Raw genomic sequence first — 18,405 nt, forward strand, 5'->3', positions numbered from 1 at the left:
TTCTTTAAGAATGTATGATCATTTTGAGCTGAAATCCATCGAATGTGTGGCCGTGATCTCACTGATCAAAGGAGGAGATGAGGGGAAAAAGTTGAAAGAATGACACAGAGAAATCACTCTTGAAATCATGCGGCAGATACCCAAACGAGCGTGCAGGATAAGCAGACCTAGACAACCATGCCATATGGTCCTTCCCTCTATCACATCTGAGCCGTGGAAACTTATTTATTTTTTTTCCCATTTTAGTGTTTTATGGGCAATTGGTATATGCAGATAAATTTGGCTCTCTAAAATTACAGCTTTTTTCTTCCGAACTGTGGCCCTTGAATTGAGATTCTAGGCAAGAAAGGGACTTGCACAGAAACAAATGCCACACCATCACTCACATGGGGTTGTCCATTTCACAGGAAATGTAATCAGTGATGTTGCCAAATACAGATTCTGAATTCCGGGACACATTGGTAGGACAATCAACTGGGTCAGAGCACAGTTCTTTACCTTTTATTTTCAATTTTCGGTAGGCTGAATTGGTCAATTGAATCAACATAGTTGGGCATTGTTACCGAGAAAAACCCATTTTGGATCCATGCTCAGCTCATTATGCCTGGTGTGACTCGTGAGTTCTGAGAGTGGTGATCGCTTTCTTGAAGTGGTTGGTTGGGTTGCATGGCAAATGGGGATAGGTCATTTTTACATAGTGGATGGTACGAAAACGAGTGTTGTTTTAGTACCGAGTTGCGAGTTGCGGTGGGAAGGTGATGAGTACGAGTGCTGAAAAGTGGAGAATCGGATTGAATTTTGGTTTCCGCACAGCAACTGGATCTCGAGTCCTGCAAAGATTTAAAGATGGGATTGTAGCAACTCAGGCGAAAATGAAAGGAGTGTGATCGTAACCAGAGCCCCATTATTGTCCCCCACTAGCAAAGTGAACGAAGGTCAAAATCTTTTCCTTGTTCCAGAAAGAACCTCCCGAAGAGATTTGAACACACTCAATCCCCACACCCAAATCACCAACGCAACGCCTCATGTTGGACAACTCGTTCTGCGAAATCAAGTCAGATCGAATTTCTATCGGACCTATAGAATCTTTCATTATGATCTACACACACTCTGTCTAGCGTTCGAGGATTTATGTTTCGATTTTTTGCATCTTGAGAGAGTAATAATTATGGAAAAGCTTAAAGCTGCATGCTTGAAAACTTCTTTTTCAGAAAGTTACGCGAGGACTGAGACATTGGTCAAAAGGGAGAGGCCAGCTGGGGATATACTAATGAGGCAGAGCATCAGACGCAGAAGCGGGGTTGTCTGCACAGCTTCTTAATGGCTCGAGTTTTTTTCAATTTCTTTTCTTCTTTTTGATCTTTTTTGACATTATGAAATGGCGAAAGGTAAAAAGGGTTCTAGCGAGATCAAAGGGGGATCGCCATTACACATTCCAATGGTGGGGGGGGAGAGGAGAAAAGTGTAAGCGTGAAGGAACAGGTTTCGTCTTTAAAGTAATTTCAAAACCTGCGTTAAGAGGGGTGCACATGATATCAATCCCAATGTCACTAGTTTATTCCGATAATGACTTTGAAATACTTGAAAACGTCGCGCCAATCAAGGGAGAGGAACTTGAGAAAAGGGGCCAGTTCAGGTCCCACCGAGATCGCTTTTGGGAGGTGGCCCAAATTGATTACGAACCAGAAGAGAGAAGATGAGATCTCACTAATCAGCTCTCGAAGGCAAAGGATAAAGCAGAATGTTATCAACCAAACACCAGATGGGCACTCAGATGATCCCACCTTCGTGCTCTTGTTCTTCCTCTATCAGAACAGGTTTGTCTGGAGCAGAGTTTTCACAAGTGTTTTAAGGAAGTGTGAGAATGGTCAAAACATGACCATTGGTTCCCTAGCTCTTTCGAGAAAGGAGGGTAATTCACCCAAGTCACTGGCAATTCATTCAGCATTGGACGAAAAAGAAGGAACAGATCGATGTGAGCACAAAGAATTTTACCCAAATTAGAGGGCGCGAATGATCATCAATCTGATTACATAGAGAGAGAGAGAGAGAGGAACCCAATTTGGAATGGAAAGGAATGATAATTCTGAAATCAACATCGATACAAGTAAAAATGTTCATCATGATTATACTGTAAAAATCAAGAAAAAGAAGGAAAAGAAAAATGAACAAAAAGTATGATTATAAAATGAGATAGACAACAATAAACCCCCCACAAACAGCAAGCCGCACTAGCACAGCAGCCCCCTGGATTTCGAGTAAAAGGCCCCCCCGATTAAATCGATCTCCAAATTCATGATATCATCATCCCTATACATACACTTTCTCTGCAACCTACTCCTTTCTTTGTCCGGAAATTTTATTTGACATCTCGAGATTATGCATAACAATTGCAAATAAATATGGAGAGAAGAGACCATCTCCTCTTACCTCCCTGTCTCTCTGTCTCTTGTCCCTTCGCCTCTTTCCCTCGTGTCATCCTCAACAACAGACCATCTTAAGGGGGAAAAATCACATCTAAAAACTGCACAAGATCCCTTTTTTCCTCAATCCCATTTTCCATCTCCGGCGAGCGACGAGAATTGCCCACATAGAGAGAGAGAGAGAGAGAGAAGGGGATCGGATTGGAATGAAGCGCCGATGGCAAGAGGAAGAAGAGATGTCGAGAGCACGAAACAAATAGTGAAACACACTGGACTGACTGGAATTGTAATTCTTAGGTGAGGGGCAAGGTTAGAGGAGGAAAATTCTCAAAAGAATCAGTAGAAGGGTGGTGGAGGAGGGGAGGCGTACGAGACTCCGGCAATAGGCGGCAGTGGCCCTTCGTATGCTGGTGCTGGAGGTGGAGGCGGAGGCGAGGGAGATGGGGGCGGGGTCTCGCACGGGATTGGTGGCGGAGGCGGTTGGGTTGGTGGTGGAGGGGGTGAACTGTAATGAACTGGTGGTGGGGGTGAATGGTGATAAACTGGCGGGGGTGGAGGTGGGGACGGATATACTGGGGGGTGGGGGGTGGTGGTGATTCATAGACTGGGGGAGGTGGTGGTGAAGGAGATGGTGGTGGCAAGTAATGGGTCGGTGGTGGTGGTGAGGGTGAGGGTGGAGGGGGCGAATATTCAACACATGGAGGCGGAGGTGGTGGTGGAGGCTCTATACAAGGTGGTGGCGATGGAGGTGGAGGAGAATGGACAGGTGGTGGTGGGGATGGTGATGGCGGAGGTGGGGAAGGATAAGGATAGAATGGCGGCGGAGGTGAATGTGGAGGTGGTGGTGGTGAGTGAGGCGGAGGGGGTGGTGAATGATGCGGAGGAGGCGGCGGTGGAGGCGAATTATAGTAGTACGGAGTGGGTGTGGGCGGTGGCGGGGGTGAGTATACTGGAGATGGCGGTGGAGGCGAGCCTGGCGGTGGCGGAGGTGGTGGCTTGGGACAGTAAATTGGCGGAGGGGGTGAAGGTGAAGGAGGCGGAGGTGATGGTGGTGGTGGAGAAGGCGGCGGGGGAGATGGCGGAGGAGGCGGGGGAGAGTAAACAGGTAGAGGCGATGGCGGCGGCGGTGGTGGCGGAGGAGGTGAATAGACTGGTGGCGGGGGTGGTGGAGGTGGGGGAGGTGAGTAAACTGGCGGTGGCGGCGATGGTGGCGGTGGCGGAGGCGAGTAAACTGGTGGCGGCGGCGGTGGAGGTGAATGCACAGGGGGTGGTGGGGGCGGCGGGGACGAAGGGAGAACCACCGGAGGTGGAGGCGGAGGAGGCGGGGGCAGAGAAGGCACAAAAGGAGTACACCGGAAGGCACTGCAATCCACAGGCTTGGACAAGAACGACTTACATTGCGCCGGCGACCTCTGCAACGGCCTATCCGGCAGGCAGTTCCTCCGATCGTCAAAGTCCGGCAGCCTCAAGCACGACGGCGGCTCTCCGGTGAAGAAATTGTACGAGAAAGTGAAGTTCTCCAACCGGGGCAACGCGCAGATGCCGGCCGGAATCTTCCCCGACAGCAAGTTGTGAGCCACATTCAGCTGCTCCAAGCTCACCATCCCGCCGACCCCTTCCGGCAGGGGCCCCACCAGCTGGTTGTAGCTGAAGTCGAACACCGTCACGTTCTTGAGCCTCCCGATATCTGTCGGCAGGCACGACCTCAGCCCGTTGTTCATGAAGATGATCTCGTTGAGGTTGGCCATGTTGACCAAGCTCGAGGGGACGCAGCCGTGGAACTTGTTGTTGGCGAGGACGATGACGGAGACGGGGGAGTTGCCGAAATTGTCCGGTAGCTCGAAGCGGAAGCGGTTGTCGTTGATGAAGACGGCGTCCAGGTCCTTGTCGAAGAGCTCCTTGGGGACGGTCCCTTCGAACTCGTTGAACCTCAGATCCAGGAACTTGAGCGACGGCAGCCTCAGGACCACCGCCGGGAACTTGCCGGCGAACCGGTTGTTGCTCAGATCCAGCTCGAACAGCAGCTTCAGGCGGTCGAACTTGTGGGGCACCGTGCCGCAGATCCGGTTGGAGTTGATGTGGAACAATGCGAGGTCGGCGAGGAGGCCGAGCTCCTCGGGGAGGTACCCGGCGATGTCGCAGTGGTTGAGGTCGACGCCGGCGACGGTGCGGATCTTGGGGTCGTCGGGGGCGGGGGCGCAGAACACGCCCGTGTATCCGCACACGTCGGATCCGACCCAGTCGGCGGTGCAGTTGTTGGGGTCGGAGAGGATGGCCTGCTTCCACGCCTGGAGGGCTACGTAGGCGCTACGGATCCGGGGGTTCTCGAAGGCGAGGGACGGGTCGACGGCGACGTGCTCGCCCCGGTCGCCGAACTCGTCCCGGTAGTAGAGCAGCTGGCGCTGCTTGATGTACGTGGCTTCGGCGTCGGTGAGGCCGCCATGGGAGCTCACCGGGAGGCGCTCCGACGAGGCGGAGGCGGCGGCGGCGGCGGCGGCGCAGAGGAGGAGGAGGAGGGAGGAGGAGGCGAGGAGGAAGAGATGGGTCGTCGTCTTCTTCATCGCACGTGCGGCATCTGAGGACGGAAAGAATGCCACTTTTTTTGCGCCGGTGCCTCTCTCTCGGTGGGCAGCGTCCCCGTCACTCTCTCCCTCTGGACTGCAGCAATGTGGGTTCGTCCGCCGGCCGGAGCTCGCGAGATCTGCGGGGGGGGGGAGCGCTAGAGAGAGAAAGCGTGGGCGAGCAGAAGAGAGAGAGTTGGGGTGCGTGTGTGTTTGTCTGGAGAGGAGAGAGAAAGGGAAGGGGGAGAAGGAGAAGGGTTTTTTCTAGGGGATTTTTGGGGGTGGTGGGGGGAGGATGTGCGCGTGAACTGTGAAGTGAGAGGGGGGAAGTGTGGAGACGCGAGAAAATAATGCATCGACGGACAGCTAAATCACAGCTCAAAAGCCCACCAGATTCTCTCTCTAACTTTCTCTCCCTCTCTCTCTCTCTCTCTAACTTTCTCCCTCTTTCTATCTTTTCATTTTACTTCGATTCCTTTTTCTTTATAATAATATTCTATGGCAATTTTCCTCTCGACGGGAAAATGGCACGAACGGCTCATGAATTTTGGCCCAACGCGTAATGTGATTCCTGAACTTTTAATTTGTTCAATGTCACCATCAATTTAGTCGATGAACTATATGGAAAAGTTCAATATAGTCCCTTCAATTGATTCAAGTTTGGAGATTGCGTTGAACATTTTCGTATAGCTCGGAGATTACATTGAACAAATTAAAAATCCAATTTATCACATTGAACTCTGGTTGAAATTTGGGGACTACATTGAATAAATTAAAAATTCACGGATTATATTGCACATTAGGTCAAAGTTCAGGAACTGTTTATGTCATTATTCCCTCTCCGTCTCGACTTTCTTCCTCTCTTTAAATCTTTCAATTTTCGTTTTTAATTTTTTCCGTGGGGGAACTTCCGTCTCTCGTGAGACGGTGGTGGCCTTTATTCTTCTTCTTCTTCTTCTGTAAAATCCTATTCCCAACTCGTCAATTTCCCATTTTCAAATTATAAGTAGCTCAAAGCAAACTGAGGGTGCAATAATTTCTTTCCTTTTTTTTTCCTCTTTTTTTTCCTCCTTTCTTGTAAAGGGGCGACCCATTATTTATTGGGGTTGGTCTGTAATGATGTTTCGGGAAAACTAATCATTGGTGGGGGTGGATTAATCACTGCGACTGCGAGCCGGTGGTGCCGCCGGATTCCGGCGACCTTTCGTCGCCGGCGCTGGGGGAAAAGGTCCGAAGGCCGGTCGCCGGCGGGCAAAGTGCGCTCGCGTTCACGAGACTCACCGACTTTTCGTTCTTCTCTTTTGCTTTCGTAAATATTATTTATTTCTAATTTAAAAAAAAAAAGAAGAAGAACAGGAATTCGGTTCGGAGCGGTGACCTGGACAAGAGGGTTTCGGGGAGTCCGTTTGGGCGTCGCGTCATTTGTCAAAATCAGATGGCTCTCTGGGACTCAAATGAAAAATTTGCCAACCGAGGTAACGATCTGTGCAATTACGTAATTGCCCCCATCGCGCTGCTTTATCCTACTGTTGAACAAAACCGTGTTGTTTTTTTTCTATTTTTTTTTGGTCTTCTGTGCCGAAAGTGGAAGCCGCGCCATCGTTTCGATCCCGCCCCTTTGCCGTGGAAATATCATGATAAAGGCAGTGCTGGTTTCACGAAATGTTAATGATTTACAAAATATTTTCTTTAAAAGTAATTATTTATATTGCTTGAAATAATTAATCCATATAGCGATTTATGTCTGAACATTTTCATGGATGATAAAAATATTTTCCGTCCATTCGTTTTCGTAAATGATCATTTTTAGGAAAGTTATTTTTTCGAATCATTTGTTTTTCACGAAATAAACAAAGGCCGTGCTTAATCGAAATCCATTTCTCGTTTCGAAACACATGGGAAGGGACGTGGATTATGGGTTCGAATATGTTTAATCGCAAAAAGAAGTGTCCGACGTTATCTCGAATCTCGGATGCTATAGTAAAAATATAAAATCGATTTGTTGAAAGTTAAACAGTTTTCAAACGCACTGTTTAATCCTTTTCATCAAGGTTTTTTTTTTTGGTATCGTAAAAACAAATAGTATTTATAATTAACAAAACGCTATGATTTTCCTTCTAATTTTGCGTGCATTATTCATGTGATATTTCCGTATACTGGTAAAAGAAAAACACGAATAAAGATAACGTCCACTCGAGGCCTGGACGCGCTCCAACTAACCTTTGGAAGCGTTCCGGTCAATGGTCAAGGGTAATTATATCATATTCGGCTTTAAAAAAAAAAAAAGAAGAGAGAGGCCATCATGGATTATAAAATCAAAAGGCCAAAAAAACCGAAAAAAGAGGAGCGAATTGTACCATTTTTAAACGTAAAGGAAGCTCGCCCAACGGTTTAAAAGCCAAACCTCCATTAAATATTTTGTACCTAATATTGCTAGAAAAATATTTTAAAATAATTACGATTCGTATATAATTATATTGAATTTATATAAGCGAGTATGTATAATTTATAACGACTATTTATTTGCTAATAATGGGGGTAAAAAACCCAAACGAAAGAGAGCCATCGAACATGCGAGGGGGGCGGTAGGCAGGTGACTGGAAAAAGCTCTTTTTTTCGCTTAAGAAAGCAGGAAAGCATCAAATCTCCAATGATTTATCGCCTCTCCTTTCTTCGTTTTTTAACCAACATGGGCACGTTACTTAATTTAGGTTAATCATGCCGCTTGATGCGTTAGGCCAGGCCCCACTAAGCCATTTAAACATAGTCTATTAGCTAGTTTAATGTGAAGCGGGAAATTTCAATTAGTGCTATTATTGCGCGCTTAGAAGCGTAAAATCAACGCACTTATCCCGACTATTTATTTGCTAATAATGGGGGTAAAAAACCCAAACGAAAGAGAGCCATCGAACATGCGAGGGGGCGGTAGGCAGGTGACTGGAAAAAGCTCTTTCTTCGCTTAAGAAAGCAGGAAAGCATCAAATCTCCAATGATTTATCGCCTCTCCTTTCTTCGTTTTTTTACCAACATGGGCACGTTACTTAATTTAGGTTAATCATGCTTAGGCCAGGCCCCACTAAGCCATTTAAACATAGTCTATTAGCTAGTTTAATGTGAAGCGGGAAATTTCAATTAGTGCTATTATTGCACGCTTAGAAGCGTAAAATCAACTGCAATTATCGTGCCAACATTATGCGTATCACCTATTTGACCAACCAAAAAATAAAAAGAAATTACATCGTTGTACTACTTGTTTTTTCTTCATCTGTCGCATGTATTTCCGCATTTTGGGTCGGTGGCTATTAGATACCATTTAATGATACGTTTTTTTTTATTCCCGACGAGCAACCTCGACAGTGAAAAGGGGTTTTGCTGCCTTTACGAGCTGTTCGACAATCGCCTCACAGCTATGGCGCCTTTAGAGCTACGCGCTTTCGTTGTACGACAATTTATGTCGGCTTTCGAGAAGCAGGTCCACCCAATTTTAAGGCGTCGCGATTTTCCAAACCCGTTGCACCAGGCATGAACGTTACGACGCCACATACATTACAACTCGATAAATCTACAATTCAGTCCCGAGTTACAACTAACATCGGCCGGGCCGCCGGTCTCACTAATGAATTTCCCCATGTCTATTTCTTTTTTTCTTTTCTTTTTTTTTTAATTTGGCCTACGTACCCTTTTCGTCTACACTTTTGATGAGTCATTTTCGCTAATTACATCGTGGGGTTCGATATCCAGAAAACGGCGTCGCATGAAAGAAAGGGGGGTTTTAATTCCGTGGGGCCGGCCCCACGGCGTCATGCTCATCGTCGCCGTTGGAAAGGGACCCCACGCTAGGTTGGTGCACCGTCGCCCTCGCGCGTCGCGCCGCACCCAAATTCCGTTTCAATTTGCGGGGGAGAAAGAACTCGTTAATTACTAAATTGCCATTTCTCGCGATTGTTTTTTAAATTTTTTGGTCAGACTATTTCTCGGGAATTAAAAAAAAGGAAAAAAAAATTTCAAGCAAGTGGCTACTTGCTGGTCGGGACCAAAACGCGCTTATGTGTTATTTGAAAACTAATTTCCGAATACTTACCTCCACCAGATGAAAATTTCCATCGACAATTCTCGGAAAAAAAAAATTGGAAATTCATTAATAACGTATATGATATAATATGATTACGTGTCCTGGAAATCCGGCTTTGGAATTAGTGACTCGGCCGTATATTCACACTACAACTATTTACGATAGCACTATAAAATAGAAATTGCTTATCATCCCGTACCTATTAGAGTCGGTTCCCCTGTCTTCACTATTTTCTATCAAGAAAATTTATCGATAAATTCCGGCTCTCGAATTTTTTATCAAAGCCATGATGTAATTAATATGTCGTCACAACCTGTGAATTGCAAAATGCATAAAAATTATTTATCGAATGTCTCGAAATTGGTCTCTTCCCTTTACAGCAAACGGGGCACAAAAACAGGAAAAGAAGGGAGCAATTCTTTTTCTTTTTTTTCTTTTTTCGAAGAACTCATTCGACAATTTTTAATAGTCAAACTCATCGAATAATTATTTTATTGGAATATTAGTATCGAGTGCCCTTTTTACCGGGAAGCTTCGATGTGAATATTTAGGGTACGCCAATTTGGGCCAAAAAGAAACAAAAAAAAAAGCGAATAAAATACCTACTTATCAATAAATTAATTCGCTAAAAAAAAATAAATTTAATTCGGGATTTATTCACTGTAAGCCCGCCCCTAACCCGCGGTCCACGTCACGGGAAGGCGCGTGGGGCCGTACCGCACACGTAACCGGACAACGGTGCCAGCCGGCAGCCCAGCTGTACCGCGGTACAGCGACACGTGTCGTCATCCGGAGCCTCCATCTCGTCGTCGTCGCCTCGTCGTCCGTGATGCGACCCAGTGCATCAGCTGCGCAACGCGCGAGCGAGAGAGAGAGAGAGAGAGAGAGAGAGAGGAGGATGGGTGGTGGTGATGGGGCCCACGTGGCATGAAGGCTTCATCCGCTTTGACCACGCGAGGGGCTCGTAATTATCGCCCGCCACTCGCACATCTACGAAAAGTCAATTTTGGCCTTTTTTTTTTAATTTTCACAAACACCTCTTTTTTATTTTAATCCGGATTTTTTGAGAAAAAATTATAATATTAAAGAATCTTGTTAATTATTGTACGAGCGCAATATATTTATATATATATCAAATTTAATGTGGACCCTTGAAAATAAAGGGATCTTAATCGGATCCCATAAGAGTCCAGTCAAACCCGGTGGTCTAGATATTATTCAGTATTGGTGATAGATTTCTCGAATTACACCTTGTATTCGACAATTGTCGGAGGGCTCGATGATCATTTATTTTTTCCTCGAAAGGAATGGGTTCGATTTCAAAAATAAAATCATGTATGAATTTGACAAAACCCAATACTCCATGGATCGAGAATTTCTTCGTTCATACATACGAAAGTGATGGGAAAGAAACACGCAAGCAAGTGGGAGCATCATGGAGAGCGACAAATCGGCGGTGTTTCTTCCAATTCGCACCATCTTCCATCGCAAAGTCCAAAATCAAACTTCAGATTTTGCATGTATCTTTGTTCGGAAGCTTCTGTCACGTAATGGAAAGCGAGATCGGTTTGTAATCTTCCTTCCTTGAGACTAACTCAATTGGCTCGAGAACCATTCAACGTGACAAAAACGGCACTTTTGGATTGCAGTCCCTTCTTTTTTTAATGTGTAAAATACGATGGTCAAGAAAGATTTTAACAAAATGGCAACATCACCCCCTTTTATGTATTTAATGATGCCGATCCCGTTAAAAATATAATTTTCTTTACTTGTCACGAGCGATGGACACCGCTCATATCTAACAAAGAAAATATTTATAATTTCGTTATATCAGCGAGCAAAACAGCACTTTCAAAAACGACAAAAACTTCTTTCTATCCGCATATTTTGACGAGTTCCTCCAGCACCTTTCATTTAACAAAATCTTTCATAATCTAATGCTTTAAGTCTAACGGTTTAGTTTATTTGGAGAAGCTAAGGAATATCGAATTCCTAGTCAATACCCCAAGCTGTCGCTAGACATACTCCCATTAGCACCACCGACATTGCAAGTCACTTTTACACGACACGACATGCCATTTTTTTTTATATATATATAATTTAAGGACGATCACAACCTTAGAATTTCGGATTTATCATTTCGAAATTGTTGGGCAAAAAATAAAAAAAAAAAGGAGAAAAAGAAAAAAAAAAAAAAGATGGAAGAGGTGGCGTGAATGGACCGCCAACGCTCGCATAATTAGAGGCACGAATCATTGAGATCAAATGATACCCATGACACCACTTCGCCAATCAAAAATTCGGAAAAAATCGGAAAATAAAATAAAAAAACGAAATATTTATTGGTCAAACAGTGGAAAATCTATCGGTCGTCCCGGCACACCCACGGACAAACCGATCCCAGGTGTACCACCCACATAAAAAATTGCGGTAAATAGTTTCCAATACTAATTAAAAATTAAGAAAAAAGAAGGAAAAAAAAAGGAGGTAAATAAGTGGGATGTTATAATTAGAACGTATGACTTTGTATTAGCGGAAAAGAAATACGCGTTGATAGCGGGAAACGCGGGTGATTATTATTATTATTATCATTATTACCGCGGCCATAACAAAAACGGACGAAATAATAAAATAATAAATAATTAGAAAAGAGAGAGGAGAAAAGGTCGGACGCAAATTACGGACAAAATTAGGCGGAATTTAAGATTGTCATGTGATCCGCTACATGCGTCGGCACGGCAAGGGCCTAAGGGGGGGCGGGGGGCCCACTCTATTGATGGCTATCATGCTCCGGGTCATTCCGGTAAACTCACCGCTGCCCTGTTAATTTGGGTGCCCTTTGAAGACCTTGTTTTAATCATGTTCATTGACTTTTAATGGAAGATTTATCAAGCTTTTCAGACAAGAAATCTCGTATAATAGATGTCCCGGGCACCAGTTAAATTCGCTCAAAAATAGTTTAAAAACATCGTACAAAGCACGCTTTCAAAATTGAACGCGAGCGCCAATAGGCATGCGGATCTACTGATAAAGGGATTGGAGGGGTAGGGACGTTAATATCATAAGCACGGGGCTCAATTCTCACGCTCTGCAAAGAGGCAGAGCATATTTTTAAGGTACGAACATGCTTTAAATGAAGATCTTCAAGATCATAACGCCTGACCTTTTAGCAAGTGATGTGGGGGACGCTTTTGACATTTTTGATTTGTATAGTTGATTGCGTATAACACAATAAAGACCTAGATAATCGCTAGGTTCTTGAGTAATCAATGTGCAATGTGATCCATGAACTTTTAATTTGTTCTATATGTTCCTCAAACTTTGGCTTAATATGCAATGTCCTTCCTAAACTTTTAAATTGTTCGTTTTGGTTTTTGGTATATGTTAAATGTAGTCTTTAAACTATATAAAAATGTTTGATGTTGTTCCTAAACTTGAATTAATAAAAGGATAACATTGAATATTTCATATAGTTTTTGGACTAAATTAAACAAGTACCAAAAGTTCATGGACCACATTACACATTGAGGTAAAGTTTAAGGACCATATTGAATGAATTTACAGTTTAAAGACGACATTATACATTGGGTCAAAGTTTATGAACCATTTATTTCATTATCCCTTGTTTATACAATTGAGAGTGTGCTAAATAACATACCATAATTTGTATGTATTTTATAAATGGATCACCAAGTTTTGATTATAATCACCCAATAAATTGAACTTTCATTTCTTTTATAAATGGTGCATTTTAATTCAAAATCTTTCAAAATTTGGTTAATTTTGCTAGTAAAATTACTAACATGGATACCATGTGGCTATGATGTTACATGTAGAATATACTCGCATCCAGACCAGATAAGCTTCGGGGAACAATCGAGAGTGATCGAGTGTGTTTGGGACAGGTCAGCAATTCCACGTTTTCGATACCTCATGCTTTAATCCGTAAGCTTATATGGTTCAGTTGTGTCAAAATTTGTATCTAAATTGTGTCGTCTTTCATTCAAAGTAGGTCAGGCCAAAACTATCGCATATGTGCCAATTTAGTCATAAACCTTTCAATTGTGCCAATTGATAGTAAATATTTTCATGTTTTGCCAATTGAGTTTATCCGATCAATTTAGGCCAGAAATTACTAATGTGGATAGCAATTGTCCTACGTGGCACAACTGATGATGACTTGAACATTTTTTTAAATAAAATTTTTGATTTTTTTATAATTTTCTTTTTCTCTTTCCCTTTTTTTTTTGTCAGTGGTCGTGGCCGGTTGCCAGGCTCTCGCCCTTGCCAGATCTGGTAAGGGGGGGCCCTCATCGGCGCTCGCCGGCCACTGGCAGAAAGAGAAGAGAAAGAAAAAGAAAAGAAAAAATGCCAACAAATTATTAAAAATGCCCACGTTAATGCCGGCTGTGACACGTAGGATCACTGGTATTCACATTAGCCTAAATTGGTCGGAGGAACTCAAATGGCCAAATGTGAAAAAGTTTATGATTAAATTGGTACAATTAAAATGTTTATGACTGAATTTGCACAAATACAATAGGCTTAAGACTTTTTGGGCACTTTTCCTCTTGCCTTACTCACATTAAATGGCTTTTTTACCCAATGAACGTGACACGGTAGGCTACTTTCATCCACGGTGACTAACTGAATCGAAAGTCGGGATACCTCGTGATATTACTAGAAAAAACTTATCCATTAGTTGCACAACAAATTTCGATCTACCTTTCCCCATCATTCCGACTCATTTGCGAGGAGAGACCGCTCTACTCTTTAGAGGAGGCCTTTTTGCCAGCATATATGGTCTGAAAAAATTTAAGTACCTAGAACAAATCTCCCTAGTCGTACAAGACAAGAAATTATACACTTGTGTGTGATCTATGCGAATCATTTTCATGCCCCTTAAGATTAAAACGCATGCGCGATGAGACCGATTCATATAACCATACGCAATTTATTCTCATGACCACTTATGTGGGAAAATTACCGGAAAAGTCATAAACCCTATCTTACAGATACCAATTCAGTCATAAACCTTTCAATTTAGTCAATTTGGTTCTAAATATTTTGACAATTTGCCAATGTAGTCCTTCCGGCCGGTCAGCCACAATAATGACAAAAATAAAAGAAAAAAAAATTATAAAAATTATCCATGTTAGTGCTTGTCTTGCCATGTAGACGGCAGGCGTCCACGTTAGAGCTTAGGCCACGGAAAGACTATTCTGACCAATCGTTAAAAGATTTATGATTAAATTGATCAAATCGAAAGGTTTAGAGTTCTATCGACATTCATACAACAGGTTTCGGATATTTTTGGGTGCTTTCTCGAATCCAGTTGCATCCGGGGAAGAAAAAGCAAGCAAGACCGGCCATGAACAGGGTTTTCAGCTGGCCAATGAATGATGTCCCAAATTGACAAGAGAACAAGGGGGGTATATGTGGTCCTAAACCCCCACCCTGCAAACAACTGTGCGTGGGTTGTGTTGTGGCCATATAGTCTAAGTCTAGTAGTCCCATGTGGTTGTCTCTACGTCTCTATCAATAGGAATTGGGTACGCTAGGCAGTTGGAAGATAAGATGCCCTTTCTTTATTAATGCAAGAAGATGGACCGTCCCTACAATTCCTAGAAATCTCCAGGTATTTTTAAGAACACGGTTTCGTCGTAGCTCAGACCCGTTCTTAGCTTGCGTACCGTTATCATTCTCGAAGAAGACGAAGAAATCTATGATTGGTTTACCCGGCGCGGCGTTCCCGTCCCCCAGACCGATCTTTCCCTCGTTTGAACCGTTGTCGTTTTGTGAAGAAAGTAAAGGAATTGAAGACCGTCGTCGCGCACGGGATCCAGCCTTTGATTGCTTCGTGATGGGTGGGTCTTGGAGCGTGGGTGAGGTTGACATTTCGCATGACTTCGAATTTCATGTTATACTAAGGAGAAAAAAAAAAGTACCAAGTCCGGATCTAGAACGTGGAGGCAAGTTAGCTTAAGTTCTTTGCACCGGAATTCTTCACCAGTTTTTGGGTCAACATTTGCAATGATTCTTCTAAATCCATGTTCAGAGAATGTTGGCATTGGAATAAGAATTGTTTAGTGGAAGAAATCCTGTGAATTCGACAGTTCTTTAGAAGTGTTTTGCTGGCAAACATTCCCCTCGGCTCGGTCAATCATCGCATTATGATTAGGGGGGATATGTATTCTTGATTTGCTCCGTTAATGATCAGATCAGGTGAATTCTCAACATTCCAAAGCCTTCAAGCATATTGAGTTTTGCTCTTGTTGACTCTCATAGATGATTCGTTCGAATAGCTAAGTGCATGCTAATGCGGGGTGGCTTACAGCTAAGGCGCATCTCAACTTAAGATAACCTCCCCAGACCGACATCCGAGAAGTGCTAAAGTAGGGAAAAGTACTAAAACAAAATCTTAAACCTATTACACTTGTACTAATTTAATCCTAAATCTTTCGATTATGCCAATTAAGTCCTCAACCTTTCAACCATTTGCTAATGCAGTTCATTCAATCAATTTTGGCCCAAAATTGCTAACATGAACGCTAGCAGTCTTACGAGGTACGGTCAGCATTGACGTGAACAATTTTTTATATATATATATTTTTTTTCTTCGCAAATGTGGGTCGGTGAGGGCCTCTGCGCCCTTGCCCAAATCTAGGCAAGGGCCGACATCCTCGCCCATTGGCTAGTGAGGGTTGCGACGCTCTGCCTGGTCTAGGTGAGGGTGTTGGCCCCTGCTTGGATATGGGCGAAGGCCCGTGACCCTCGCCGGCCCAGAGTTGAAAAAAAACAAAGAAAGAAAAGAAAAGAAAATTATTAAAAAATTCAGAAAAAAATTTAAAAAATTGTAAAATTTGTCCACGTCAGCGTCAATCGTGCCATGTAGGACGGCCAGTATCCATATCAGCGATTTTCTGACAAAAATTGGCAAGATGGAATACAAAGGTTTATGACTCAATCGTACAATTATAAGGTTTAAAACTGAATTGGCACAAGTACAATAGGCCGACCTTAGCTATGGCCGTTGAGGGCTTGGGGCTAGGGCCGCAACGCCTCGCGGCCTTCACTCTGAAAACCAGAAAAAAGTAAAGAAAAGGAAAATAATCATAAAAATCAAAATATTATTAAAAATGTTCACATCAGCGCCGGCTATCCTTGACCGTGCCACATCGGCCAAGGACGGCTGACATCCACGTCAGTGACTTCCAGTCAATATGGGCCGGATTGACTCAATTGACAAAACCTAAAAATGTTTAGGACTCAATTGGTATAATTAATAGGTTATGACTGAATTGACAAAAGCGCAATAGGTTCAAGACTTCTTCGGTAATTTTCTCTTACCATTGTACATGGTGTTAGTACAAACCCTACTCTATGCTTTACTTTTGACATTTTTGTCTTGCGTTTTCCATCCTCGAAATGGAGGCACCGACGCTATCCTAACGGTTAACGCTTCCCTCGTACGCTCGTTTGAAAGGATCACTTCGGCTTCAGGCAAAACAACACACATCAGTTACTCATCAAGACGAATGGAACAGACAATGCGGTTCAGCAGAAGATTTTACTGGTTCAGCAGATGTTAGTCCTACATGCCCCGATGTTAAAACAGAGTGTTCATAAGCTGACACTTTCTTTTTGGCCGCGTCACATGTGGACTCTGATGTGGGAAGCTACGGGTTATCAGCTTTTTGCTCGTTTTAATTCCACGACCTTTTGTTTTCATCTCGCGTGAACCCGAGAGAAGTTAAATCGAAGCAAGAAAAGAAGAAAGGCATCCAGTCCTTGAAAAATGTCGGCACGTAAGAACAAAGAATCCGAAATCATTGAACAACAACGGATTATTCTTGGGGCCATTCTATATCTACTAAAGCTGTGGTTGTTATAGCCCAAGTACTCTTGAAACCACACCAAGACCAGGGACTATTTTCACTTTGGAATAAATGCCAGCTAATTTTTGCAGCATTATTTGTCTCCTTAACAAGAAGATATAAGCAGCCTCCCAGCAAACCCTAGTTTTTTTCTTTACTTTCACTTTTGTCTTTTGTTCCTTTCTTAGCATGTGTTCCGGTGATTATTTGTCGTTCTTATAAAGCAAAGCGACCGCCTATGTTCTTGCCGGAAAATGATGCCTCATTAAAAGAATGGATCAAATGATTGGCCTGATGGGAACATTCTTGGCAGTGATTATCAGCTAAATAATTGCCAGGCTACCCAAGTCGATAGAGAAAGTCAAACTCGGAAATTATTATTAGGGAAAACGAAAAACAGAAAGAGGGCAAAGTTATGGATGGATGCAATGCAAGGATGTTGCATGTCCAAGGGAGAAAGGACGCGGTGTTCTTCGGTGTAAAGCAAAATTGGAAAAGCAAATTTGAATCTCTCTTTTCTTTTAGATGTTCTGTTTGCTCTCTCTAGTCTCTCTACCCTTCTTTATGTGTATCCCTTTAGCATCTGTAAAGCGACGACTATCACAAGAGTAGCTTGGTCTGGTTGGAGCAAAAGAGATGGACTTTAAAAGCAACCCTCCATGGCTAACTTTTGAGAGTGAGAGAGATTAATTTGTTGCAGTGAGTTTGAACTTCGACGGTCCCGCAAGTTGCGTTGTACCATTAAAGCAGCTTAAAGCTGGTGAGCCCGACAACTCACTGATCTGTGGGTCATCGACAAAAAACTTGAGAAATTTGAACAGCATGATTCATGGGAAAGTGTTCACATGTGAGATGAAATTTGGAGCGGGTGGTTTGCACAGCTACACGAGGAACTGTGCACACCATAAGTACTGTCCATATGAAAATATTTCTATATGTGGTATGCATACAATGATCTTAAATGAGAAGATAAGTTGACGGGTCCGACAATTTGAACAGTGTCTCGTAGCGCTACACCTTGTAGAATGATGTGAACTGGGGGCAAAGTAATTCACGTGTTTGAATTGGTAAGTTGAAGCGCAATTCAACAGCTGAATACTCCTTAATGAAGAGTGCAGATATCATCCTGATAAGACTATAAGAGGGACGCATCCCTAGCGATGTGGCATAGGTTTGATCTCGGGTAGAATGTGTCCTTTTCAAGCGGTAGAATGTGTCAAGAGACTTTTAACAGTTTAGACTTTCCCACGGTTGAACCAGCGGGGCATCATGAAATTGTGAGATTGATGTCCATTCATGTAAAGGAATTAAACCATCAAATGGAGATGCAATTGGATATCTGAATGTCGTAGCACTTGATGTTCGCCATTTTGCTTGGCGAGGAGATTGATTACTGTTGAAGTATTATCCCACATCGATTAATAACGGGTCATAAATGCTCTTTATATTTATGTGGTCTCCTCCACCTATCA

General features: G+C 43.3%; 1 protein-coding gene across 1 annotated transcript; it reads right to left on the minus strand.

Annotated features, from left to right (window-relative positions):
• Positions 1-2,061: 2,061 nt before the first annotated feature.
• On the minus strand, positions 2,062-5,144 carry LOC115671053 (leucine-rich repeat extensin-like protein 4). Its single transcript, XM_056306055.1, is given in 2 exon segments — positions 2,062-3,004; positions 3,007-5,144. Coding segments are annotated over 2 exon segments (2,223 nt in total). The 5' UTR covers positions 4,985-5,144; the 3' UTR covers positions 2,062-2,759.
• Positions 5,145-18,405: the final 13,261 nt, after the last annotated feature.

This window comes from Syzygium oleosum, unplaced genomic scaffold (assembly GCF_021117445.2).
Source record: "Syzygium oleosum isolate NSW1041296 unplaced genomic scaffold, Sole_v2.1 Sole_v2.41, whole genome shotgun sequence".
Lineage (NCBI taxonomy): Eukaryota > Viridiplantae > Streptophyta > Magnoliopsida > Myrtales > Myrtaceae > Syzygium > Syzygium oleosum.